General features: G+C 36.7%; 2 protein-coding genes and 1 long non-coding RNA gene across 5 annotated transcripts; 2 read left to right on the top strand and 1 right to left on the bottom strand.

The window, feature by feature from the left end:
* Positions 1–663: 663 nt before the first annotated feature.
* Positions 664–2,132, top strand: LOC126602072 (uncharacterized). Its single transcript, XR_007615969.1, has 2 exons — positions 664–1,064; positions 1,885–2,132. It is a non-coding gene; the product is annotated as an uncharacterized LOC126602072 (long non-coding RNA).
* Positions 2,133–14,492: 12,360 nt separating this feature from the next.
* Positions 14,493–18,199, top strand: LOC126602070 (14-3-3 protein 7-like). Of its 3 annotated transcripts, XR_007615968.1 has the most exons (8): positions 14,493–14,891; positions 15,627–15,933; positions 16,182–16,269; positions 16,870–16,979; positions 17,082–17,227; positions 17,629–17,672; positions 17,819–17,952; positions 18,052–18,199. XR_007615968.1 is itself a non-coding variant. In XM_050268887.1 (7 exons), exons 1-7 carry the CDS (start codon positions 14,825–14,827, stop codon positions 17,822–17,824), a joined length of 759 nt encoding a protein of 252 aa, XP_050124844.1. In that variant the 5' UTR covers positions 14,493–14,824; the 3' UTR covers positions 17,825–18,032. The 3 variants fall into 3 exon arrangements, 2 of the variants coding, with proteins under 2 accessions (XP_050124844.1, XP_050124843.1); XM_050268887.1 differs by lacking the exon at positions 18,052–18,199 and having other exon boundaries at positions 17,629–17,663; positions 17,819–18,032; XM_050268886.1 differs by lacking the exon at positions 18,052–18,199 and having other exon boundaries at positions 17,819–18,032.
* LOC126602069 (uncharacterized) lies at positions 18,189–21,130 on the bottom strand. The gene is made up of 4 exons (XM_050268885.1): positions 20,326–21,130; positions 19,085–19,177; positions 18,849–18,916; positions 18,189–18,604 (listed from the first exon to the last, which is right to left on the bottom strand). Exons 1-4 carry the CDS (start codon positions 20,953–20,955, stop codon positions 18,493–18,495), a joined length of 903 nt encoding a protein of 300 aa, XP_050124842.1. The 5' UTR covers positions 20,956–21,130; the 3' UTR covers positions 18,189–18,492.
* Between the last annotated feature and the right edge of the window lie 4,951 nt (positions 21,131–26,081).

Raw genomic sequence — 26,081 nt, 5'->3', positions numbered from 1 at the left:
CCTGCTGAGAAGGCATCATCACATCATTTCAAAAATATGGTATTGGGATGTTAACAGGCCGGTGTTGGAGTACAACCTCCCACTCCCTATGAGGTAAGAAACAAATATTTGGAAATGGAGCATAAAGACATTGGTGAGTATGTTAACAAGTTGAGGTCAAAGTGGGAAACTAATGGTTGCACAATCATGTGTGACGGATGGACTGGCCCAACCAGATTGTCTATCATAAACTTCATGGTATACTCCAAGGGAAAGACAATTTTTTTGAAGTCCGTCGATGCTTCAGACCATATAAAGAACTACAAGTATATTTACAAGTTATTGAGGGATGTAATCATGGAGGTGGGAGAGCATAATGTTGTCCAAGTCGTGACTGACAACGGTTCTGCATTTGTCAAAGCTGGGAAAAAGTTAATGAAGCATCATAATGTAGGGCTGGGCAAACGGGTCCTGGACCCGCGGGTAGGGGCGGGTAATGCGGGTAAGGGGCGGGTACGGGGCGGGTACAGATATTGTAAATTCAAAAGGGGGCGGGGCGGGCCGGGTATAGGTAAATAACGGGGCGGGGCGGGTACAGAAATGGGAAAATACGGGCCCCCAGCCCGGACCGTTGATTCCTACCTTGATTTCCTACCATTGATTTCACCCTCTCTCTCTCTCTCTCTCTCTTATTCTTGTCCGAGACTCCCAAGACTCTCATTCTCAGACTCACTTCCTCAACTTTCCATTCTCTCGATCTCTCCTCCTTGAATCTCCTTCAACCTTCCAACATGCAAAATCTCCTTGAATCTCCTTTATCGCCGCCACCATCATCATCAGACCTCGATCTAGGGTTTACACTAAGGCTTCGCCGTCGATGAGCTAGGGTACCGGGAGGTGGGCCTGAGAAGAGCTTCGGGTCCGGATCCTACTCCGACGTGTACATAGCCCTCCGAATCTCCGTCAACCTTACCGTGAGGTCCGCGGCTATCAGTCGGCGTTACGAGAAATCGAAGCCCTCCGCCGCCATTGATGGGTTGATGAATCCAAATGGGTTCTCAAATTATATGCTTTTTTATCAAAGGGTACGTGTTTGTTCTATAAAGTTCCTCACTTTCTTGTATATTGCCATTTTAGTATGCCCGTAAATTTCCTTTTTCTTTTGATGTTTGGATGCGATTGCAGTGCATCTGTTTGTGGGTATTTTTTTTTCTGGGATTTTTGTGCTTGCTGTGTTTGCATGGCTCTTGGGATTCATCTAACTGATAGGTGGAAAATTTGAGATGGGTTTGATTTATTTGAGATGAAATGTTTCTGAGTAGGTGGTTTTTCAGGTTGAAAATCTGTACTTTGTGTGATGTTCATGACTTTTTTGGATTTCAGTGATGAAATTTTGTGGTGATTTATGTTTATGTCATTCTGTTCGAATCAATAATTTGGATTTAAGACTTTTCGGTTGTAATGTGGGTAGCTGGGATTCTGTCCAACTGATCAATAATGTCAGAGTTGTGGGAAATTAATGGGAGTTTGTGCATAGTTGCTCGCATAGCTGCGGTTCGATTGAGTATAGTTTTGTTTGTCTATCATGTTTGTAATGGACTTGAGATTGCAATGCAGCACTTGTGATCAGATTTTGTTTCAGTGATATATAGTGGTTAATAAGAATGTGAGGTTGCTACCATAATTCACTTGTCATGAAATCTTTGTGCATTTATATTTAATAGATCATGTTTCCATTTGTATCTAGTCGAATGACATGACTAATATGACTATGCGTCAAGTTCACTTTTGTACAGTGAGTATCTGAAGACAATTTGAAAAAACTGAATTTAGATGGTTATGACATGATAAATTTTCAAGTTCAATGAGGATAATATGATGTTTATATTCTATTTTTGCTTACAGATTCAATGAGGAATTGAGGATTGTTGTTGGAACTTGGGCGTTGGATGTGGTTTTAATTTGAAATTTATTGCGGATGTCATGTTTATGTTGTTTTGGAGTATTTGATTTTTGGAATTTGGATGTCTTGGACTTTCGGATATTGTGTATGTGGATTTCATTTTTAGATGTTGGAGGACGATGTAATATTGTTATTTTGGATGTATTGTTAAAACTTAATTTATGAACTTGGATATTAGACTTTGTATTTAGATTAGATGTGAATAATGGTGAATTTGTGCAAAATCTGCATAAATGCAGTGTCACTGTGATTGTGCAGTTGCAAATTGCAATCTGTGCAGTTTGCAAACTGTGCAGTGCAGTTAAAAAAAAAAAAAAAAGGGTACCCGTGGACCCGGCCCGAACCGGCCCGTTTTAACCGGGCCGGGTAATGTCCGGTTCCTATACAAGAAAATCCAATCCCCGTCCCGCCCCGGCCCGTTTCGGGTAATGTCAGGTTCCTACAAACTTAGGTTCGGCCCGGCCCGTGCCCAGCCCTATCATAATGTGTTTTGGACATCATGTGCTGCACATTGTATTGATCTCATGTTTGAGGCAATGGGGAAGAGAGAGAATATTGCTAATGTTGTAAAAAGAGCTAGAACGATCACAAATTATATTTACAACCACGGTTGGTTGTTGGCAAAGATGCGTGAATTTTGCAAAGGAGAAATTATTCGTCTAGCTACCACTCGATTTGCCACCAACTATATTGCATTAGACAGCCTATTTAAGAAGAAAGCAGGGTTGAAGCAATTATTCACTAGTGAAGATTGGGCCAACCACAATTTGAGCCGCTCAAATGCAGGTCGTATGGTGGAAAGTATAGTGCTTGATCATGCTTTTTGGACTCAATCAGAATATGTGTGCTAAGTGTTTGAACCTCTTTACAAAGTTTTACGGATTGTTGACACAGAAGTGTATCATACTATGGGGGCAATATATGAGTTGATGCGTGTAGTGAATGAGGAATTGGAAAGAAAACCTGGTGCAAGGTGGGTCATAAAGATAATTGATGACCGATGGTATAAAACATTATACCGCGATTTGCATGCAGCAGGTATAAATTATGTCATAATTTGCAATTCATTTCTATAGTTGCATAAGTATTTTTTCTCTTATTAGCGTATGTGTTTCTTTGAACAACATATTATTTGAATCCTCGATACCAATACATACCCGGTGTTGGAGATGATGGTGCCCTTATACGTGATGTACATAATGTATACTCTAAATTGGACCCTGCATCACCAGAAGTTGGCCAATTTGGAAATGAGGTACACAATTACTTAAATTATAATAATTACATTGTTGGATTAAACTAACACGATTTATTAAATTGGACCCTGCATCACCAGAAGTTGGCCAATTTGGAAATAAGGTACACAATTACTTAAATTATAATAATTACATTGTTGGATTAAACTAACATGATTTATTAAATTCAGCTAACATGGTTTAAAGATGCAAGAAGAACTTTTGGAGAACCAACATCGGTTGCTGCTCGAACAAAAATGTCTCCTAGTGAGTGTAAACATATTTCACTATAAGTTTATAATAGAATTTGTTGGAGTTATTAGGCTTATCAACATTGTTTTTCATTGTAGCTGAATGGTGGATCATGTATGGGACTGATGCACCAACTGTGAGAAAGTTAGCAATCAAAGTATTATCACAAACAGCTTCCTCATCTGCTTGTGAAAGAAATTGGAGCACATTTGCACTCATACACACAAAGCAAAGAAATAGGTTGGCTCATAGTAGGTTGGAAAAATTAGTTTATTGCTACTACAACATGAAGCTTCAAATTCGAGATAAGGAAGCAGAAATAGATCATGTCGACCGTGGTGACCCACTAGATGTGTTTGATATTGTTGGTGAAGATGATGATTCAGAGGGTAACCAATTTTATCAATGGATTAGACCTCTTCATTTAGATGATGATGAAGGCAACCCAGCTCCCATAGTTGTTGAAGAAGCACGTAATGAAGGGATAAATGTAGAAAGAGTATTAGAGGAGGAGGTGGGATCTAGCAGCGCTGACTCTTTGGAAGAACTTTTGTGCCCAAGACCAAGAAACACTGGAATTCCACCTTCTTCCAATCCTACACAACCACAACATCGTGCTGATACTAATGATAGATCTAGTACAAGATCAGGAGACTCACCTACCATCGAAGGTGGGAATGATGAAGGATACAGTGGAGCTGGAGGTAGTGGTGGTGGATATGGAAACTATTATGGACCACCTCCCGGATTTATGACCCCCTTCACTGGTAAGGCAAACTTCACGCATGCAACACAGGATAATGACCATGGCAATAGGCGGGCAGGACCAGGAATTGGTGCTATAGGGAAGGACTATACTCGTAGAGAAAGAGGCAATGGGATTTTATCAAGTCAAGAAGATGACTCGTTATCTAGAACTTCGGACTCTGTTGGAGTGGGAAGTAGTAACTATGGTTATACTCATAACCAACCATTTCCCTACCCTTCATATCCCATTCCTGTTGGGATGGAATCGAGCGACTCATGGAAACAATCCCAGACTCAATCTTCAAATGATTTTGCTTATGGACAACCTCAACCAATCTCGGATCCATATGGATGGCATGTTAACAATTACATGCAAAACTATTTTGGGGATTTATCATTTGATAACTACTCTTCACAATACACTCACTCTACAGATAGAGATGATGAAGATAGTGAAAAATTTGAACCCTCATAGGAACTCTATGTGGTACTAAAGTATAAAATATTGTACTAATTCATTATATATAAATGATTATGGTGTGTTTAGACTTCTTTCATTAATGACTACATATTTTCTACACTCACAATGTTTGTCAGCTCGCTATATAATCAACTTGATAATGTTAAATCCATCAGGCAATGCATTTCCTTCTAATTTTTTTGTGATAAACTAATAGATAATTGACTAAATAAACATCCTGCAAAGTTTCAATAAAAATTTCCAAGTTTTTATTACAATTTCCGTGGTTTTCATGTAATTTTTATCGATATCGATATTATCCCGATATTTCCATCGATATTTTCGTGTTTTCGGACTACCGATATTTCCGATATTACAGATATTTAATACCTTGATCAAGACAATGTGAAGCAAAACCAATTTATGGTGCCAACAAAAGCTTCACCAAAAGAGTTCAACCACAATTTTCAAAAGCTTCACACATTCTTGATCAAGACAGTGTGAAGCAAAACCAATTTATGGTGCCAACAAAAGCTTCATCAATGGAGGGCAACTACAATTCTCAGACCTTCGAAGCAAATTCAATTTATATGGTTCATCCAAACCTTCGACTACTACAAGGTGTGGCTTGCATCACAATCTCTTGCTCAACAGTGTGGAAGCAAAATTTGTATATGTTGTCTCTCTCACATTTTCAAATTTCTAATTTCCCAACAAAAAAAAAAGGAAATTCAACAAAGCTTCATCAATAGAGCACAACTACAAATTCTCAAAAGCTTCACACTATCTTTATCAAGATAGTGTGAAGCAAAATCAATTCATGGTACCCAACAAAAGCTTCAACTACAAAGCTTCAACTAGCAAAATTTGTATATGTTGTCTCTCTCACATTTTCAAATTTCTAATTTCCCAACAAAAAAAAAAAAAAAAAGGAAATTCAACAAAGCTTCATCAATAGAGCACAACTACAAATTCTCAAAAGCTTCACACTATCTTTATCAAGATAGTGTGAAGCAAAATCAATTCATGGTACCCAACAAAAGCTTCAACTCTAAAGCTTCACCTACAAAGCTTCAACTCCAAAGCTTCACCTACAAAACTTCAACTCCAAAGCTTTACCAACAAAAGCTTCATCAATGGAGGACAACTACAAATTCTCAAAAGCTTCACACTATCTTGATCAAGATAGTGTGAAGCAAAATCAATTCATGGTACCCAACAAAAGCTTCAACTTCAAAGCTTCACCTATAAAACTTCAACTTCAAAGCTTTACCTACAAAAGCTTCAACACAAAAGCTTCACCCACAAAAGCTTCAACACAAAAGCTTGACCTACAAAAGCTTGACCCACAAAAGCTTCACCCATAAAAGCTTCATCTACAAAAGCTTCACCCACAAAAGCTTGATCCACAAAAGCTTGACCTACAAAAGCTAGACCCACAAAAGCTTGACCCAAAAAAGCTTGACCCACAAAAGTTTCACCTACAAAAGCTTGACCCACAAAAGCTTGACCCACAAAAGCTTCACCCACAAAAGCTTCACCTACAAAGCTTCACCTACAAAGCTTCAACACAAAAGCTTCACCTACAAAAGTTTCACACTATCTTGATCAAGATAGTGTGAAGCAAAATCAATTCATGGTGCCCAACAAAGCTTCAACCTCAAAGCTTCACCTACAAAGCTTCAACACCAAAGCTTTAAAATATATATATATATATATATATTTCGGAAATTCAAAAATTCAAAAATTCGGAAATTTGAAAATTCAAAAATTCAGAAATTCAAAAATTCGAAAAATCGAAAAAAAAAATTGCCTAGGCCTCCTCTTCTTTGGGCCTAACAACTTTCATAACAAATATATATGAAGGAGTTTTGGGCTACCACTTAAAAAGGAAATGCCTCATTCGTCAACTCCCTCGACTGGAGACTTGGGGGACTCCTACCATATGCTACTGCACCTTGATACTCGGAAGTCTCACGATCACTCAGTGACTTGGATTTTTCAAGTCTCCAAACGAGAAGTTTTCCTCACTCCATCACAAACTTGTTTATGGCTTTACGTATTAGAAGGGAAACCATTTGTTTTGTAATAAAAGGAGTTCACATAGAAATAATTTGTGTGAGCTAATTTGTGAGATTCTCTTTGTACATATGTTATCTTAATTAGTTAATAAATTGAGAGTTATTTCTTTCATTTTATTTGTTCCATTTGGTGCTCTAGCACAACAATTGGTATCAGAGCCACTAGGCTCATCCGTATCAAAGTTTGTATTTGAAACCTGCTTGACAAAGATGGGTAATCAATCGGAATTGGGAGGCGCGCATCTTTTGCCGGAATCACACGCTTCGAGTTTGGCAAAAATGACAGTTCAAAATGCAAAGTTTGAAGTTGAAAAGTTTGATGGAACAAATAACTTTGGTATGTGACAATGTGAGGTTAAAGATGTGTTGGCTCAACAAGGTTTGGATCTAACGTTAGAAGACAAGCTGGAGGATATGGAAGAAGTTGAGTGGAATAAGTTAAATCGAATGGCCTACGATTCACTTATGTCTTGCAAAACCTCAAAAGTATTTTGTCATGCGAGAAACATCAACTAAGTCGCTATGATAAAAATTGGAGGACAAGTATAAGACAAAGAGTATCGAAATTCGGCTCCATTTGAAAAAGTAGTTGTACTAATTCCAGTACAAAGAAGGTACAAAAATGATTACACACCTCGATTCATTTAACAAATTAATCGCTGATTTGTTAAATTTAGATGAAGATGTCAAAGATGAAGATAAAGCCTTGATTTTCTTAAATTCATTACCTGAGGCGTATGATTATTTAGCTACTACTTTAATTTATGGTAAAGACACCATATTTTGAAGATGTGTCTAATGCATTGATGAACCATGAAGTTAGACATAAAGATAAGCAAGTCTAGAATACAACATCGGATGCTTTGTTTGTTAGAGGCATAATGAATGAAAGACGAAGATTTAATAACAGAAGAAGATCTTAGTCTCGACCACGAGGTAAATCACAAAATAGAAAAATATTAGACAAAGATGAATGTGCATTTTGTCATATAAGGGGACATTGGATAAAGAATTGCCCTAAGTTACAAAAGAATAATAAAAACACCAATGCAAATGTTGCACTTAGTGATGATGAATCTGATTATGCTTTGGCTGTTACTTCTGCTTGTGATTCTGATGTATGGATTTTGGATTCTAGTTGTTCTCATCATATGTGTCCAAATCGAGATTGGTTTACTAATCTAAAAGTTGTAAAGGCGGGAACTATTTTATTGGGTAATGATTATGCATGTGATAAAATGGGAGTAGGAACAATTAAGTTGAAACACCATGATGTCAACGTTAGAGAGTTTCTAATGTGTGGTATGTTCCTGCCTTGAAGAAAAATTTAATTTCTTTGGGTGCCTTGGAAAGTAATGGGTTTAATAGGTGCTTTGGTTACGATGAAGGGAATCCGAAAGCAGAATATATATTTCTTGTAGGGAAAACAATTTTAGGTGGTGCAACCATAATTTCTGAAAAAATAGATACTGAAACACCAAGTTATGGCATATGAGACTTGGACTTGCTACTGAAAAAACTCTTCAAGCCTTTGTGAAACAGAGACTACTGAAAGAGCCAAAACTTGCAAGCTTGACTTATGCAAGCATTGTGTCTTGGGTAAGCAAACCAGAGTTAAATTTGGTACTGCTGTGTATCAAACTAAGGGAATCCTAAATTATGTGTATTCAGATGTTTGGGGTCCTACCAAGACTGCATCATTGAGTGGTAAGCATTGGTTTGTAATTTTTGTTGATGACTACTCTAGAAGAGCTTGGGTTTATACAATGAAGTAATGAGGTGTTAAATATTTTCTTAAATTAGAAGAAAATGGTTGAAAACCAAACAGGTAAGAAAATTAAAGTTTTGAGGTCAGATAATGGTGGTGAATACACCTATGATCCATTTTGCAGAGTTTGTAGAGATGAAGATATAATAAGGCATTTCACTATTCATAAAACTCCCCAACAAAATGGAGTTCCTGAAAGGTTGAACAGAACATTACTCGAAAATGTTGACTCAATTTGGTTTAAGTAAGGCATTTTGGGCAGAGGCAATTACATATGCTTGTCACATTATTAATCATTTACCTTCATCTGCAATTAAGGGTAAAACACCTATTGAGAAGTGGACTAGAAAACGAGCTTTTAATTATGATTTTCTTCATATTTTTGGTTGTCCCGTTTATTTCCATGGGAGTTAGTTCAATTACTTCCCAGTAAGAGAGCTATTGGCTGCAAGTAGGTGTATACTAAAAAAGAAGGTCGTCTAAGAGAAGACAATGCGAGATTCAAATCATGAGTGGTAGCAAAATGATATGCACAAAAGGAAGGTATTGATTATAATGAAGTATTTTCTCCTGTTATGAAGCATTCATTTATTCATACTATGTTAGTCTTTGTTACATAATTTGATCTTGAACTAGTGCAACTTGATGTTAAGACGACTTTCTTACATGGAGATCTTGATAAAGAAATTTACATGTCTCAACCCGATGGGTATCAGGTAACTGGAGAAGAAATGGGTTTGTAAATTGAAGAAGTCTTTGTATGGATTGAAGCAATCTCCAAGACAGTGGCACTTGAAGTTTGATGAATTCATGAGAGGTCAACACTATTTAAGAAGTCAATATGATCATTGCGTTTATTTCAAAAAGTTGCAAGATGGGCCTTTCATTTATTTATTATTGTATGTTGATGATATGTTAATTGCATCGAATAATGTTAAGGAGATTGAAAAGTTGAAAGCACAGATGAAGAACAAGTTTGAGATAAAAGATCTTGGTGAAGCGAAAAAGATACTCGGTATGGAAATTACTCGTAACCGAGAAAAAGGCTTGGTGTATCTTACACAAAAGCAATATTTGTGTAAATTGCTTCAACGTTTTGGTATTAATGATGCCACAAAACCTGTAAGTACTCCAATGGCTCTTCACTTTAAGTTGAGTGCTTTGTTATCTCCAAAAAACAATGAAGAGAAATTGCAGATGAAGAATATTTCATATTCTAATGTGGTTGGTGGCTTGATGTATACTATGGTATGTTCTCGACCAAATATTGCTCATGTCGTTGGTTTGGTTAGTCACTATATGCATAATCCAGGAAAAGAACATTGGCAAGTAGCTAAGTGGATTCTAAGTTACCTACATGGGACTAGAGATGTCGACTTATGTTTTCAGCGAAGTGATCGTAGTTTTGAGAAATTTGTGGTTGCATATGTTGATTCTGTCTACGTTGGAGATTTGGATAAAAGAAGATCGATTACTGGCTACTTTTTTACCATGGCTAAATGGCTAGTTAGTTGGAGGTCCACACTACAGTTCACAATTGCTTTGTCAACAACGAAGGTCGAATATATGGCTATTGCAGAAGCTGTAAAGGAGGTCATTTGGATACATGGATTGATAAAGAATCTAGGAATTTATCAAAACCAGGTGGAGCTACATTGTGATAGTCAAAGTGTTATTCACTTGTCTAAATACCAAGTTTATCATTCGATGACAAAGCATATCGATGTTCAGTTTCATTTTATTCATGAGATTTTGTCCAAAAGAAAGATTATTCTTCAGAAAGTTCCAACTATGAACAACTCATTTGATATGTTAACCAAAGTGCTTGGACTTGCCAAGTTTGAGCATTGTTTGAACATAGCTCATATACTATGTGCCTGAATATGTTTCTGATTATGAATCTCTCCAAGGTGGAGATTGTTGACATGTGGCTCGATATAAATCTTGGTCAATTACTTTGTATCAGTTATCCTTGTTTTTCTCTCCATCACAAACTTGTTTATGGCTTTACGTATTAGAAGGAAAACCATTTGTTTTGTAATAAAAAGAGCTCACATAGAAATAATTTGTGTGAGCCAATTTGTGAAATTCTCTTTGTTGTTATCTCAACCAGTTAATAAATTGAGAGTTATTTCTTTCATTTTATTTGTTCCATTTGGTGCTCTAACACAATAAGGCTCTCATCAGTTCATGCGAAAAAGGCGTCGAGAGAATGAGGCATAGTGAGAAAACGCAGCATAGTAAGGTTCTTAGCAATTTCTTGCTTTCGTGTGGGACTAATTTAGGTGACTTAATGAGGTCCGAAGTCCACACTAGTCTAGGCTAATCCCATTTAACTTAGTCCTTTGCTATACCAAACATAGGTTATTAGTCTTAGATAGTCCAGTCATAGCTAAGGAGGTCAAACAAACGAGGCCGTAAAATCCTATCAAATCTTAATTTGACTACACACCCTAAATAAATCAGTTGTATTCCAAGATACCAAAGAAACAAAAATCATAGAATGTATTCAAAGCAAGAAACATTAGAAAATGGAAGATTTGGCAAAGAATGTTCGGGAACTCATGTTGAAAACTGAGATTTAATGAGGCCTCAAGTGGCTCATGTGTACCAACTATATGGAACTTAATAAGGCCTACCTTAAGGATAGCTTTTCATTGCCCCGCATCAACCGGCTTGTGGATGCCACGACGGGCCACAAACTTTTGAGGTTCCTTGACGCTTATTCTAGGCATAACCAAATCCGCATGCAACTTGCGGACTAGGATGACATAGCCTTCAACCGCAGGTTATACTGTTGAAAAGTGATATCGTTCAAGCTCAAGAACGTGAGGGTTACATACCAGTGGTTAATTAAATGTTCACCGACCACATAGGTATGATGGTAGAAGTCTGTGAATGCAATGCTTGTAAAGAGTAAGAAGGAAAATTAGCACGTCGCCAAGCATACCAAGGTGTTCAAGGTCCTCGATCCTACAAGATGAATCTCGCAAAGTGTGCCTTTGCGGGCAATGCAGGGGAAGTTCTTGGGTTTTATGGTAAGTCAAAGGGAGTAGAGGCTAATCCAGACAAAATTCAGGCGTTCGTCGATATGGCACCACTTCGAACAAAGAAGGATATCCAGGGCCTCATTGGTAGGGTGGTAACACTGATTTGATTCGTCTCTAGATCTACAGACCACTGCCAACCTTTCTTCAAAGTACTCTGAGGAGCTGCGCGTATAATCGAATAGACATCAGAGTACAAACAAGCATTTGAAAACCTAAAGGTCCACATTGGCCAAGTGCTGATACTCTCCAAACCCGAGCACGATGAGTTACTCAATATCTATTTATCAGTCTCACTATCTACAATTAGCTCTGTGCTTATAAGGGAAGCAGAATGGGTGCAACAGCTGGTACACTATGTCAGCTGAGCACTACGGGGGGCCAAACCACGATATTGTGAGGTCGAAAAGCTGGCACTCGCCCTCGTAATGTTGTCTTGAAAGCTTCGATTGTAATTCTCGTCACACTCAGTTAGAAGTGTTTAAAATGGAAAAAAAAAAAATAGTGTGTGGCTATCATTAAAATAAGAGAATTTGATTACTTTCATTATGCAATTGGAGCAATCCCATACTATTTACGTAATATAATATGTCCTATTTTTTATATGATAATAATTAATTTAGGATACGGTCACAATAATATAACACATATAAGTATATAAATAAGTCATTTTCTTTGTAGGGCAGCCTCACTCTCAAAGATCTCTTGATAAGTGAATTTTATATTATATATTTAACCCTATTCTTAGTATATTTTGGTTCATATTTTGGAAGAATTTTGATACTTTGAATTGTATTTCTAATATAGGAATTTCGACTTCATCTGGAGCAAAATGTGATCAAATGGACGAATTTTAGAGTAATTCTAGTTGGAGGATGTTCGTGAGTCACTTATCTTGATCGTATCAAAATTTGGGATTTTTTCACTAAGTGGTTATTTTCTGGCGATAAAATAAAGGAGTGATGCGCAGTGCTGAAAATTGACATTTTTGGGCTTAAATTACGTTCTTGGAGCCCAAGATGACCTCAGATGGTTTCGTGGCCTTCTGGAGATGTGTTTGGAACATCCTGATCTTTAAAACAAACTATCTTGGGCCAGATTTGGAGGATATCTGAGGCTAAAACGTGGTTGTACAGTTGACTGGCAGATTCTCCTAGTTTAATTAGGACTTTATTTTCTAAGCTATTTTATTATTATTTAGTTTCCTAGCTGGAATAAGAGACCTATGTCTTAGGGTTTGTGCGAGGGCTTAGCAAATATATTGCTTTGCCGTCTATAGTTTTTGGGGGACACTTATTATTATTCAACTTCAAAGACAAAGAACTTGGCTAGGGTTCTTGGGGATTTTCTACTTTAAGGTGCTTTCATTGCTTTTATTTTGAATAATATTTTCTATGATTTCAACTATGAATATGCGTAACTAAGTCCCTTTGCTAGGGCGAAGCCTTGAGCCTTAGCATGAATATGTAATTTTAATTTAATTGCTTATAATTGATTGCATGCACACTTCAAATTATTGATCACTGTTTTAAACTATCTAATTATCTTGATGGTTGGCCACCATTAGGATGTTTAGACAAGTGATTGGATGCAATTCGGTCAGAATATCACCGGAGGATTGAGTATTGATTCTTGTGATTGATAATTGTAATTTCATCTAAGGCGAATATCACGCTCTTAGGGGTTGCATGGTTCTTCAAAAGGTTTTCATCAAACTTAGTGAGTCTTGCACGTTCATATTTGATCTGAATATCACAGACAGATTGCATGTTATCACGAGGAGAATATATATTAGGAAAACCTAACCTTCGAAGTGACATGTGTAAATCATGAGTAATTGGTAGGAATTCATAGGATTGCTAGGTGATGATAGAACCCTAGTGCTATTATAATTGGTATTTAAAACTCTTTTCTTTTGTCATATTAGTTTTTAATTAAAATTCGTTTTTAATATTACCCAATTTCAAAATCTCTTTTCTCAAGTTTTAATTCTAAGTAGTTGATTAAGAATTGTTTTTACATAATTTATTAAAGGAGTAATTAGGTTTTCATCCTTATTTTTACTACTCTATTGATTAAAACCTTATTACTTTTCAATTTTTGATCAAGGTCCTTTGTATTAATAATATCATTAATTATTTCAATAATAAAATATTTTTTATTTCTAAATATATTCATTTAATATTAAAAATGTTACAATTAGTATATTTATATTTATGGCTAAATTTTTTATCATATATTTTTATTTTTAGTTTGTACCCATTTTTAATTTGCAACCCTTTTTTAATTTGTACCAATTTTCCTTTCAATTTTAATTTGTACCCATATATTAATTTCTTTTTGTGCCCATATTTTTTACAGTTTTATTTGTATTGTACCCATATTTTTTTTATTTATTTGTACCCATTTTTATTTTTGCTAAATGTACCCATTTTGAAGAATGTACCCATGTTTTGATACAATCATTTTTTGGTTATTTTTTATGAATGTACCCATGTTTACACACACACACAATAGTATATTTATATTTTAATATTTTTAATCCCACAAATTATGTTTTTTATTTAAAATCTCATTACTATAAACAACTATAAATTTTAATTTTTAATTTAAAAAATATAGTAACGTACATAGAAATAAATTATCAATTAATTTTAGTGACTTGGATCAAAAATTGAAAACCAACAAAGTTTCAGTCAAAGATTGTTCATAACTAGGGACCGCATCCAAAGTCTCCCTTTATTAAAATAGTCCTTGAGAGGAACGACCTTGCATGAGCATCTATACTACAACATCCTTGTATTATTGCAAGTATTTCATGTAATTTTGCCCCTATTTGCATAGATATGGTAAAAATCCTATCATCTCTCTCGGTGAAAACGAAAAGGAGTTGACATAACATGTCGCTCAAAATGGAGACCACTTGCAGTGCACCACTCACCCTTTCTAATATCAAACACCCATCAGTGGTTGTCCCGATCAATAACGCATCCAACCATATCGCTCCATGTGATCCTCGTTTCGCATCCAATTCCATCCACCCGCCCTTATCTCACCGTCCGAGGATCCAAGGGAAGGGTTCACAAAATCCAGACCTTTCTCACTCAGACCATTGATCCTACAACCTGTCTGCTAACCATTTCCAACCGTCTCTCAGTTGAACTATTGACTAGTCACGTGATAAAAAGAGATAGACGGAAGGTTGCGACAAGAGATATATAAGTAGAGCATATTATATAGTTGTAGCTTTCCAAGGTTGCCAGAACCAGAGTTTCTAGAGAGAGAGAGAGGTATGGAGATAGAGAGAGAGAAGCATGCTTACCAGGCAAAGCTTGCTGAGCAAGCCGAAAGATACGATGGTATATATATGTTCTTCTTGCATGGACGCTTCGTTTTCTTTTTTACTATTTCCTTATTTCAGACGTATTTTTGGTACTCAGTCTCATCTATTTTGTAGATGATATAATATAATTAAATTTGAGCCAGTGTATTGTGGTGATGTTATTTTTCATTTCATTTTCTTACTTTTGGGATGGCTTTGGAAGAATACTAAATGAGTTTACTCAACGAGCATCCAGTTAGTCTGAGTTTAAGTTAATTAGACCAAGTTAATTACTGCATGTTCATCCTAAAGTAATGATTATCTAAAGTTTTCGGCTTGATCCTTGATTGCTTAGCCTGGTTTTTCGATCCCAAAAAGATAGCAAATAGAGAAGTGATACCTATACATTAGGTGTTCCTAAGCAGAGACAAAATTCCCAGTTGTTTACAAGCAAAACTGGTTATGTTAAACACTATTTGATTGTGAAACATGTCATACCCCATCCTCGATCACCTGTTCGTTCTCCGACTCAGTTGGGGACCATTTATTTGGTTTGTATGTGGCATGTAAATTTAATGGAAATTGTTTAATTTTGTTTGTTAGTTTTGATATGGTATTAGTCTTGTCATTTTTGCAACAGTGTTTCCCGAACGTTGCTGATTTGAGTTTTGAAATCATCTGTGGTGGCAGTAGTGCAAATAATTTTTGTGTTGATGGTATTTTCTAGACTTGCATATTACATATTAATTACATTTCATTTTTCTTGATTCAGAGATGGTTGAAGAAATGAAGAAAGTTGCCGAGTTGGATGTGGAACTGAGCGTGGAGGAGAGACATTTGGTGTCGGTTGGGTATAAGAATGTGATTGGGGCAAGGCGGTCGTCATGGCGGATACTGTCTTCAATTGAACAGAAGGAGGAGGCAAAGGGAAGTGAACAATATGCGAAGAGGATAAAGGAGTACAGGAAGAGGGTTGAAGACGAGCTTGCAAAAATTTGCCATGATATACTGACAGTTGTTGATAATCACCTCCTCCCATCAGCGTCCACAGGGGAATCCACTGTTTTTTACCAGAAGATGTGAGCTACAATTTGGTTTTGAATTTCTTAATTTTGTTGACCTTTTGTGCGTATTAGATTTAGATTACGAAGGATCTTCACTCCAATGCCTATTCCTTATGACAGACTTTGTCACAATACAAGTTCATGTTTCGCTTTTCTTTGGCAAGTGTGTGTGTGTGTGAGAGAGAGAGAGAGAGAGAGAGAGAGAGAGAGAGAGAGAGAGAGAGAGAGATTTGAGTTGTGATCCTTGTTGTTTGGTGTGACAGGAAAGGAGATTACTATCGATATCTAGCTGAATTCAAAGCTGGTGATGATCGTAAAGAAGCTGCTGATCAGTCGCTCAAAGCCTATGTGGTATGCTTTGATTCTTTTGTTTTTTTTTTAAAAAAAAGGGGATCAGCCCCCTTCGCTTATTAAACTATTAAAGAAGCAAAAAGGTCGGTACAAAGACGGGAGGGACAAAGAACCAAACCCCGCAAAAGAAACCATGCCAACAAAGTCAAGAAAAACGATAGCTAGGGAATCCTGAAAAAAATCCCTAGAAGCTGCAATCGCAAAAGAAGGGACAGGATCCCACCAGTGAGAGCCAACGTGATCAACCCCATAATTAGCTAAGGAGTTAGCAACCTGATTGCCCTCTAAAATAGGACAAAAACGAGAACGCATTTTAGTTAAGAGAGCCAAACAGTCTAACCAACGAACCCTAAGACACCATGGCCGCAATGAAATTAAAGAAAAGTGAACATCCATTGACGAGTCACATTCAATCCATAAATAAAATCAACCTCAAGACCAAGCGTGAGTTACCGCTTCAACCCCACCAAAGAGTTAAGCTTTGATCTGCTTCCTTGCTGGATGTCCTCTTCCCTGTCACGTTTTCACTTTCTGTTCTCCGACTTGTTATATTCACGTACCCATAACTAGATCCTAACGAAATTTACATATGTGCTGCAGAGTGCCATTGATACTGCTGCCTCTGAGTTTCCCCCAACACACCCAATCAGGCTTGGCCTGGCTCTAAACTTTTCTGTTTTCTACTACGAAATTCAAAACTCCCCTGAGAGGTTTCCCTAATCTTCCTTTCTCTCTTCCCCCTTGGCTGCCTCCTTCCGGTTATTTTACGTAGTGTTTACTTTTGTGTTCCATTTGCAAATTGCACCATGCAGGGCGTGTCATGTAGCTAAGAAGGCATTCGATGAGGCTATTGCCGAACTTGACAGCCTCGACGAAGAATCCTACAAAGACAGTTCCCTCATTATGCAGCTTCTCAAAGATAATCTCACATTGTGGACCTCGGATCTGCCAGAGGGAGGTAATTTTATGAGTCATTTTTTTTCTTTCTGCATTGTTTTGAATCTTTTGTCCAACTTTCTAAATTATCTTCAAGTCATGTCACTATGATTTCTACAAGTCCTGATAATCCCTCTTAATTGGAGTCGTTGGGTTACAGGGCAAGATCTTCATAAATTCATTATTCTTTCTCATTCTTTCGATAGCGTAGTGGCTAGTTATCTTTTGCTAAATGAAAATGTTTGCTTTTACGTTCTTTTTCGTTGTTTGCGTCAAGAAATACTTCCCCGTCTGATCATGTTCTCCGTCTTAATAATCTTTTGTTGTTGGTGCTTGTGTAATTAATGAAAAGTAAATCAAGTAAGTTGTTCTGAGTTTACGCACTTAATTCATAATTACTGATTTTTTTCATTGAATTGTCAGGTGAGCAATTTAAAGTTGAAGAACCCCATCCAGAGGTAAGGGAGGTAATACTATGACAGAAAAAAACTGCATTTTGTTTTCGCAAAAGTTCATTTCCACCGTCAGCCGTTTATTTTCGGACATACGTTTTCTGGTTTGTCTGTTACATTGCCTTGCTGCCTTCAATCCCTAAGTAGTAATCAATGTGCAGAACTAAATGGGGATTAGAGAGACTAAATATTTGGGACTGGCTTTCGGCGACGGAGCAACATAAGGCGTGTGACTCAACAGATTACTAAGTTTGTAGTGCAAGGAAAGTGAGTGCTGCTATTGGCTTGTATCAGTGTATGTATTGTCTATTTACAGAATCATACTCTAAATTTGTGATCCTGATGGAATTTGTATGCCAAAATGTTGAACACTTACGTATGCTCTCCCTACCAGATTTGTTTCTTTCTTCGTGAACGAGACATGCCTATTGATTTTCGGCCATTATGTTCCTTGTTGTATACGTGCATTGGAAGGAATCGAACCCTTGGCTACTTTGGCTTGTTTGATAAGTATAACATGTAATCTATCTATTTGATACAAATCTGACATTGAATAAATTAGTTTACAGGGTAGGCATATTATTTGCCCCTTAGGCTCTGAAAGTTACATTCATCCGTCAAATGAATCTCCTTTTCCATCTTCGGTAGAACACAAGCTTGTGCTTGGATGAAGCACATGCCGGCAATGTGCTTGCGTCAATCAGCCACGCGTGAGTGGGCAACTCCAGGCTGCTGATGCATGAGAGAGTCAACAGTTGAGAGTCGTCCACCCGCGCGACTTTTCTCTACAATGATTAATTAGTCAGTGACTGGTTTTGATGTTTAGCAGATGAACTTATCGGAGTAAGAAGGACTTGATGTGCTTGTGGTACTCCTTGGTCTTTTCTGCGTTCAATGCATGCCCTGCATCCTTGATTACTACAAGCTGAGCATTTTCTCCCAAGTGCCTATGTTTTTTCAAAGAATTCAAAATTCCGAATGAGTCGGTGAGTTTGATAATCATTTCGTTTTCAGTTTTCACCTTTCAAAAAATAACAACGAAAAACGAAAACTAAAAACTATTTTTTTTCAGCTTCCAAAATTTGATTTTCAGTTTTTTGTTGTAGTTACCAAACCAAACTGAAAACTAGAAACTAAAAACTGCGCTTAAACAAATGCATTTGGTCAGTACTCGAGCATCAGAAAACTGACCTTTTTAATTTGTGAGCAAATTCAACCGGAAATACTTGATCATGTTCTCCCCAAACTATAAGGGTTGGCTGCGAAACGAAATTTGAAATGTATTATTAATAAAGGATTCGCTAAAAATAATCATGCTCACGCGCCTGGGAGATTTTCAACCGTTGGCGTTGCATGCATTAACAATTGAAAATCACCGATGCGTTTGAGGAACTGACTTGTACATTTCTTAATTAAGAAGATTGAACCTGAGGAATCTTGGGGAGGTCTGAAAGTTTTCGGTTTTTGGGGATGGCCTGGATCAACTCTCTCTTCTCTTGCACAAATTCGGAGTACATTGCCTGCTCATTTCACAAAAATTTTAGTCCTACTTAAAGCTGAGAACTTTTTCTAGGGATTTTCTACAATTTTCTGGAGTATTTTAATCATTAAATCTTTGTCCCAAAATACAAAAACCAAAATTTAATTGTTAAGAAGCTCGGAGTATCTTGTACTCCAAAGTATTATGGAATTTTTGCTTTTATCTGTCGGTATATAAATACAAAAATGCTACTTATCACATTTTTCATACTACATGTGTACCATCTTTTTAATAGAGAAGAGATTTATATGTATTAATGACCCCTACCTCTAAATGTGATATGAAAAATGTATATAAATGATAAATGCAGTACTACTCTTTCGTATAAACGTAATCGCAACAATTCCTTGCATGAATAATTTGTAATTGTTTTAATACCAAACCAAACCATGTTGACTGTTGATTTGTCAATTGTCTCCTGAGTTAAGGATGAAGATCTTCTTGATCAAGAAGTGTGAACTATTAGATAAAAATTCAACGGTTTTAATTATTATAATTCTTAAGAACTCTCTGTTTGTAACCGCTAAATTTTCATCTAACGGTTCACATTCCTTGATAAAAAAGATCCTCATCCTTAGCTTAGGAGAGGATCTGATCCTTCTATTACTAATCATTCCCCGACAAGAACGTAAGATATGATTTATTTTTTAATAGACTAAATTTTGACGTGTCAACCAGCTGTTGATTAGATACTTCTAGAAAATAAGTTATGTCCTTTCCGTTTAATTAACGGTGAAAACTCTTCGCAGCATTTGGAACACCCTACTATATTCTATCCAAATCCTAAAAATATACTTTTAAAAAAAAAAAAACATAAAACCACTAAAGAAAAATCACAAGACAAGTGTTCCTATTACATATAATATAGTTACCTTTTTAAATACAAGCGAAATTAGTCACGGTAGTTAACTTTCTTATTTGCTCCTACATTTATCGGACAATTAATGGAGACTATGATTTTCATGTTCAAAGGATTAGACTACTAATTTCTTCCTCTTAAACTATCATTTGAGGGATTTGATTGAGTAAATATTGTTTATGTTAATCCATAATTTTAATCTAATTCTCCATACCAAACGAGCTTACAACAATTAAACTGAAATCAAGATATCAGTAAGTTGAATTTACCCGAATGAAATCCATGAGCAAGCAAGAGGGCAGCAACCCAACTGGAGGTGGCTTGAAAAACGTGTACCTGACCAACTCCTTCAGCTTCTCAGGCGTCTGCGGCGTCAAAATCCCGGCCGCCTCATCCAAATCCGAGATCCGAAACGCACCTTCCCAGAGGTCCTTCTCCTCCAGGCACACGGCGGCGCCGCATATCACAACCCTCTCCACCGCCTCCTTGTACATAGCGGCCAAGCTGTAGCCCACAAACCCGCCGTAGCTCAGCCCCACCAGGCTCAGCCTCCGCACCGAGTGCGCCTCCATCGCCTGCATCACGCACTCGGCCTGGAACCACTCGGACCGGTCGGGCCGGGTCGTGTAGGAGTCGCCGAAGAAGACGAGATCCGGCACGTAGACGTTGTAGTGAGGGGTGACATGGCGGAGGAGGTCAACGAACTGCCACATTGCGTTGACGCCGAAGCCGTGGATGAGGAGGAGGTTGGGCTTGGAAGGGTTCGGAGATTGCGGGACCCAGCAGTGCATGGTGGTGGCGCCGTCTTTGAGGTCGGTGATTGCAGACCGGAGGCCGGCTCGGGCGAAGGTGAACCGGTGGCATGAATTTTTGGACTGGGTGATGCTGAAGCATGGCATTTTGGTTTAGTTTAGAGGCGGGTGAGATTGTGTGATATATTTTGGGTCGGTTTGAGGCGGGTGATGGCGATTGGTGGGTTGGATAGGGTTGCAAGAAAATCAAATTCACGAATTGAAGAATTTCCGTCACGAACTAAAGATGCTACGGAACTAACATCAAGGGGCAAAAATACGTAAAGTAGATATTTTTAAGGGACACTTTGTATCTAGTTCATAGCTGATATAATTATGGGAGTTTTAACGAAAAGTTCCGGTACTGTTTATTTTAATGAAAAATCATATTTTTACACTAAAAAATTAAACCTGGTACTATTCATTTTACCTCTTATTTTGTCCTTATCATTAAAACTCAAAGTTTTCAAGCTTTTTTTATTAGTTTTCCTTATAATTATTTGATTTCAGTTTTTAATCAAGATCCCTAGGCTTTGTACACATCAGCATTTTATTATTCACATACTTCCATGTCAACTTTTTATTTTATTTATTAAAATTTTTAATTTATAAATTATACTTCATATCACTCATTATCAGGGCAAAACAATGGGAGAGCATTGTAACTGAAATTCCCAAATTTAAGTCCCCTAATTGAAGCTATTCATGAAGTCTGTCATTGAAAAGCTGATGTGAAATCTCCATATATGCTAACAGAAAAGGAGGTGGATTGTCTATCCTTCAATTTCCATATTTTTCTCATCCTTTCCTGTTTTGTGTACACGGTTAAGCTACGTCAACATTTTATATTCTTATTACTTTTTGTTTTATTATTTTATAAAAAAATTAATATAAAATGCTGACGTGTCTTAATCATGACCATACAAATAGAAAAAGATAGGAAGATGAGAAGAGTATGAAAATGGAAGAGCAGACAATCCACCTCCGACAAAAAAATGTACCCCATGCAATAAGATTGTAACCCCACGCATATGGCCTTCTGACTGTATTTATGTTTACCTGATTAGCTAGTTTGTACCTAGATTAAAAAACTGATTTTGCAGTCACCATATATGCTTAACAGAAAATGTACCCAATGCAATAAGATTGTACCCACGCCTGGCCTTTTATGGCTCATAGAGGAAAAGAAAAAAAAAACTTATTCAAACATTTTTACAAACACTTGTTGTGCATACTAGAAATTTGCATAAACAAAAATACAAGCTAAAATGAAATGCTCACATATTTACAAGTCGTTAATTGAAGATACAAAAAAACCTTGTAAAAAAAAAAAAAAAAAAACCCCTTGAACTGGTCGGAGGATCTCCAAGTTACTATGCAAATGCAATGTAGTTCTTCCCCGCTTGAAATACCTCCGACTGGGTAGAACTATGGTACAAAGATTACTCATTTAAAAATCTTAACAAAGTCTCTCCGATGTAAGAAAAAACGGACGCAATATTTTTAAATGTTCTGCAAAAATCTATGTTTGTGAATGCTTGTGGAGAACATATGAGTACGGCTCAAATTTTGGCGAAATTTGAATGCAAATGTAAAAACCAAAAACGGAATAGCCTGAATTGGGCAACTGAAATCTAGGAGTTTCAATTACAATGCTCTTTAATTATTTTGAGACTGCTAATGAATGATATGAGGGATAATTTATAAATTTTTAATAAATAGAAGAAAAAGCTAACATGGAAATATGTGAAAATGTTGATGTGTAAAAAGTACATGGATCTTCATCAGAAGCTGAAATTCAACAAGGTTTTAATCATAGCGTATAGGTAACTAGGGACTGAATTCTAATTTCTTCTATTTTAAAACCAAATGATGTGGATGTTATTGAATTATTACTTAAGTGTTGATTAACATGTTTATTTCTTATTAGTAATACATCATTTAGTTTGCAAATATGATTTAAAATTTTAATTTTCCTAACATTATCCATTGTTGTTTTCATTGACCTAATCCAAATTATTACAAACCATTTATTTTTCAGATAAAAAGTGGATTTAGCATAATTAAGAAAAAAAAACTTCCATTAGCTGGTCTGCATATTATCAATCGAATATGGAGAATAAATGCTCCCGTGGATGGTAGATGATGGAAATTTATAGGTCGGCATTTTGTGACCATCACACCATCGCTGGACTATAGACCACACTGCACAATGAAGCTGATGAAAAGACTTTTAGGTCATAATTATGTTGTATTTGGAGGATCATGTAGACATGTTTGTAGTTTGCAGATGCAAACTGTACAAACGTCATCGGAAAAGTAATGACATATTTACTTACTTAAAATCGTAAAAGCAGTGAATTTGTATAAGAATACATGAATATGAGACGTCAGAATTACTTCTGTTTCACGTCCTTGAGTTGTTTATTGATGTTGCAAAGGAGTGGGCTTCCTAGTTACAAGATGAGCGGATTACTTACGTTTCACGCCTTGTAATGAGGTTGTTCATCATTTAGCAAAGTGTGCTTTATCTATTGGTTGTAATATGGTTTGGAGTGAGGTCTCGGATGCCCTCCTTCAAGACTCATTGTAATCTTTTTCTAAGTTAATGACATTATCATTTTCTTTTAAGAAAAAAAAAAGAGAGATAAATAATCTCCTTGTTGGGAGAAAGTTTTTATTGTGACAGAAACATGGATGATACACTACGTGTTTTTATGTAAGTAGTGTTAAATTTTATTTTTTAAGTTATTAATTTTTTAACACATATATCCCACTATTTATATAATGACACGTGATGTACTACCCCGTGTGACGGTCATATTGAAAAATCTCACCCTGATTGCCCTATACCTCATTTTAAAGAAGGCACATATTCTCTCGTGCACTTATGTAAGCATCTTGGTAGTTCATTTGCCCATAAAAGGAACACAAAATTCTCTTAGTATTTAAGAAAAATAGTACTCATCAACTACTTATTAGACCAATTTTCTTTTTTCATTAGCCCCATGTTATTTGAATAGGACGTGAGAGATTCAAATTGGGAACTTCTTTCGGAATGAGTTTGGTTTTACTTGGCTTGATACCTTTGTACCAGCATTCGAAATATCCACTAATTTTCTAGCAATTTTCAAATTAGATCATTGTAGATCAACTCTCAAAAATATTTGTTTCTTGCATATGTGTTCCGTCATCAATCCTGTAATTATTCTTTTTCCTCTTTCAGTAGCGAAAGCTAGATGAGGAATTTGTATTGTATCATAAAATTAAATTAAATTAAATCAAATCAAATCCAATTAAAAATAACGAAAAAGGTATCATATGTGTCACAAGCGAATCAAGAATCTTTTGCAGGGTAGGGTTAATAGGTTTTTTTTTCTTTCTTTTTTTCTTTTTTAAGTAGAGGACCAATTGATGGTTTTTCACACCAGTCCGCTATTCTAGAAGGTGAGAAGACGCATTTCAGTTTCTTTTACCTATCATCGTGTGATTCACTAGTGTCAAGAATTGAACATGCCGTGTGAAATCCGAGCCTAGAATTCATTCTCAATCACTAGATCGCCCCGTTGTGGTTGGGTTAAAAGTTTTTTAGCTATCCAATATTCTGCAAATAAATATAAAAAAAAAAATTTATAACGAAGTTCATTCAAATACAACAGAAAATCGTTTCAGCGAGGAACCTTTGAAGTTTGAACTGGCCACAATACAAGTTTGAACATGTTAAACTACGTATGTTAACTATGTCAGTTTTCACACCACTGAGATTTTCCTCGTATCCACGTCCCTTTTTTCATGGCTTGACTTAACTTCTTCAAATCTCTTCAACTGGTTCCCGCCATCCTTGCGTTCTTCGTTATAGTATTCAACATTGCACCCTTTCTGACTGGGGGAATTTGATGGAGACTGGCTTAAGGAATTAAGGAAATCCATATCGCTCTGGTATGCATCGACCAGTAAATGACTTGGTGGTGATTCTGAGTCGTTTCTGTCCAGCTCCTTCAAAGTAATGCCACATTTGAGGTAATCAGCACCAGCCATTGCAAGAGCTTCTATTGAAGGCGGCATGTCGATTTATTTTTTCGACCGCAGAAACATTAATCTTAACTGTATCGAGCCAAGCCCTTGAGGAGTATATATAGGGGGCGTCTACCAGTATGTTTAGTTAAAATCAGACTAGGATCAGGAAACCTATTTCTTGTCCAATTAGGTTTTGGATTGTGTATAATTCTTTATTTTCTTTTAGAATTTCAGTTAGGAAAGAATTACCAAATCCTATGTCCCTTCCTATTTGCAACTTGATTTGGTCTAACATCCTAGTTCTTACTTCCACTGTTCTTTGGCACTGTTTATTTTTGTTACTTACAATATATTAGGAATCTGTGTTTAGATCTTAAGCTCTATTTTTTACCTTGGGAGACACGGCACAAGATTGAAATGTCTAAACCTCCCACTTCGAAGCTGAAACTGACGTGGGCGAAATAATTTGGTTCGAGTTCGCCAACTATAGCATAACAACATTGAGAATACCCTTTTTTTAAGTATAAATGTGATTTAGTACGTAGGATCAAAGATGATTTAAAGATAAGAAATTCCTTTAGTACGTAGGAACAAAGTTGATGGACCTACCAAGTATCCTCGCCAAACATCTTTCTCAGACTCCCCCCAAAATTACTCTGTTCGATCACAGTGTCTCCAACTCTCACGAGCCAACGGTACAACAGATCGTCATGCTGGACCTCAACTTATGCTTTCTGCTCGATCAAGAGTTGTTGAACCTCTAGAAAGCATGGTGTTGAAAGTAATCGAACACGATGATGGCAAAAGCGCCTTCAGTTAAGACCAACGTGCATGTTCGTAGTTTTTTGGACACCTTGTCCACACAAGATTATGGGTTCGAACATATTTTACGAGATACAGTTTGTTTATCTCAATGTTGTTTTGCTTGAAACATTAGAATGGATCATGGACGTTGTTAATCAATCCTTATCTTAGTGCACAAGTTTTAATTAGTCGCACCCAAACAGTCACTTGTATGGTAGAGATTCTACTCTTGAGATACTGGATAAATGGGATGGAATGAGATTCGATCGATAATACAACCACCACTTACAAAATTGTTCGTGTTTCTCAGGACAACACTGGCACATATTCTCTCTCCAAGAACCGTCGTTGATACTTCATCTCATGGTGAGAACATCAACATTGAGGCGTGGATGTTGAAATTTTTTATAAGA

The sequence above is a fragment of the Malus sylvestris genome, chromosome 15 (assembly GCF_916048215.2).
Source record: "Malus sylvestris chromosome 15, drMalSylv7.2, whole genome shotgun sequence".
Lineage (NCBI taxonomy): Eukaryota > Viridiplantae > Streptophyta > Magnoliopsida > Rosales > Rosaceae > Malus > Malus sylvestris.
Note: the sequence above shows the minus strand (reverse complement) of the source record. Positions and strands in the feature narration are given on the sequence as shown.

Coding starts and splice junctions, on each gene's coding strand:
- LOC126602069 (XM_050268885.1), bottom strand. CDS start 20,955: ATGCCATGCTTCAGCATCACCCAGTCCAAAAATTCATGCCACCGGTTC. Junction 19,178..20,325: donor TGCTCATGGATTTCATTCGG/GTAAATTCAACT, acceptor TGAAATGAGCAG/GCAATGTACTCCGAATTTGT. Junction 18,605..18,848: donor TTTGCTCACAAATTAAAAAG/GTCAGTTTTCTG, acceptor GAAAAAACATAG/GCACTTGGGAGAAAATGCTC.
- LOC126602070 (XM_050268886.1), top strand. CDS start 14,825: ATGGAGATAGAGAGAGAGAAGCATGCTTACCAGGCAAAGCTTGCTGAG. Junction 15,934..16,181: donor ACTGTTTTTTACCAGAAGAT/GTGAGCTACAAT, acceptor TTGGTGTGACAG/GAAAGGAGATTACTATCGAT. Junction 16,270..16,869: donor AGTCGCTCAAAGCCTATGTG/GTATGCTTTGAT, acceptor TATGTGCTGCAG/AGTGCCATTGATACTGCTGC.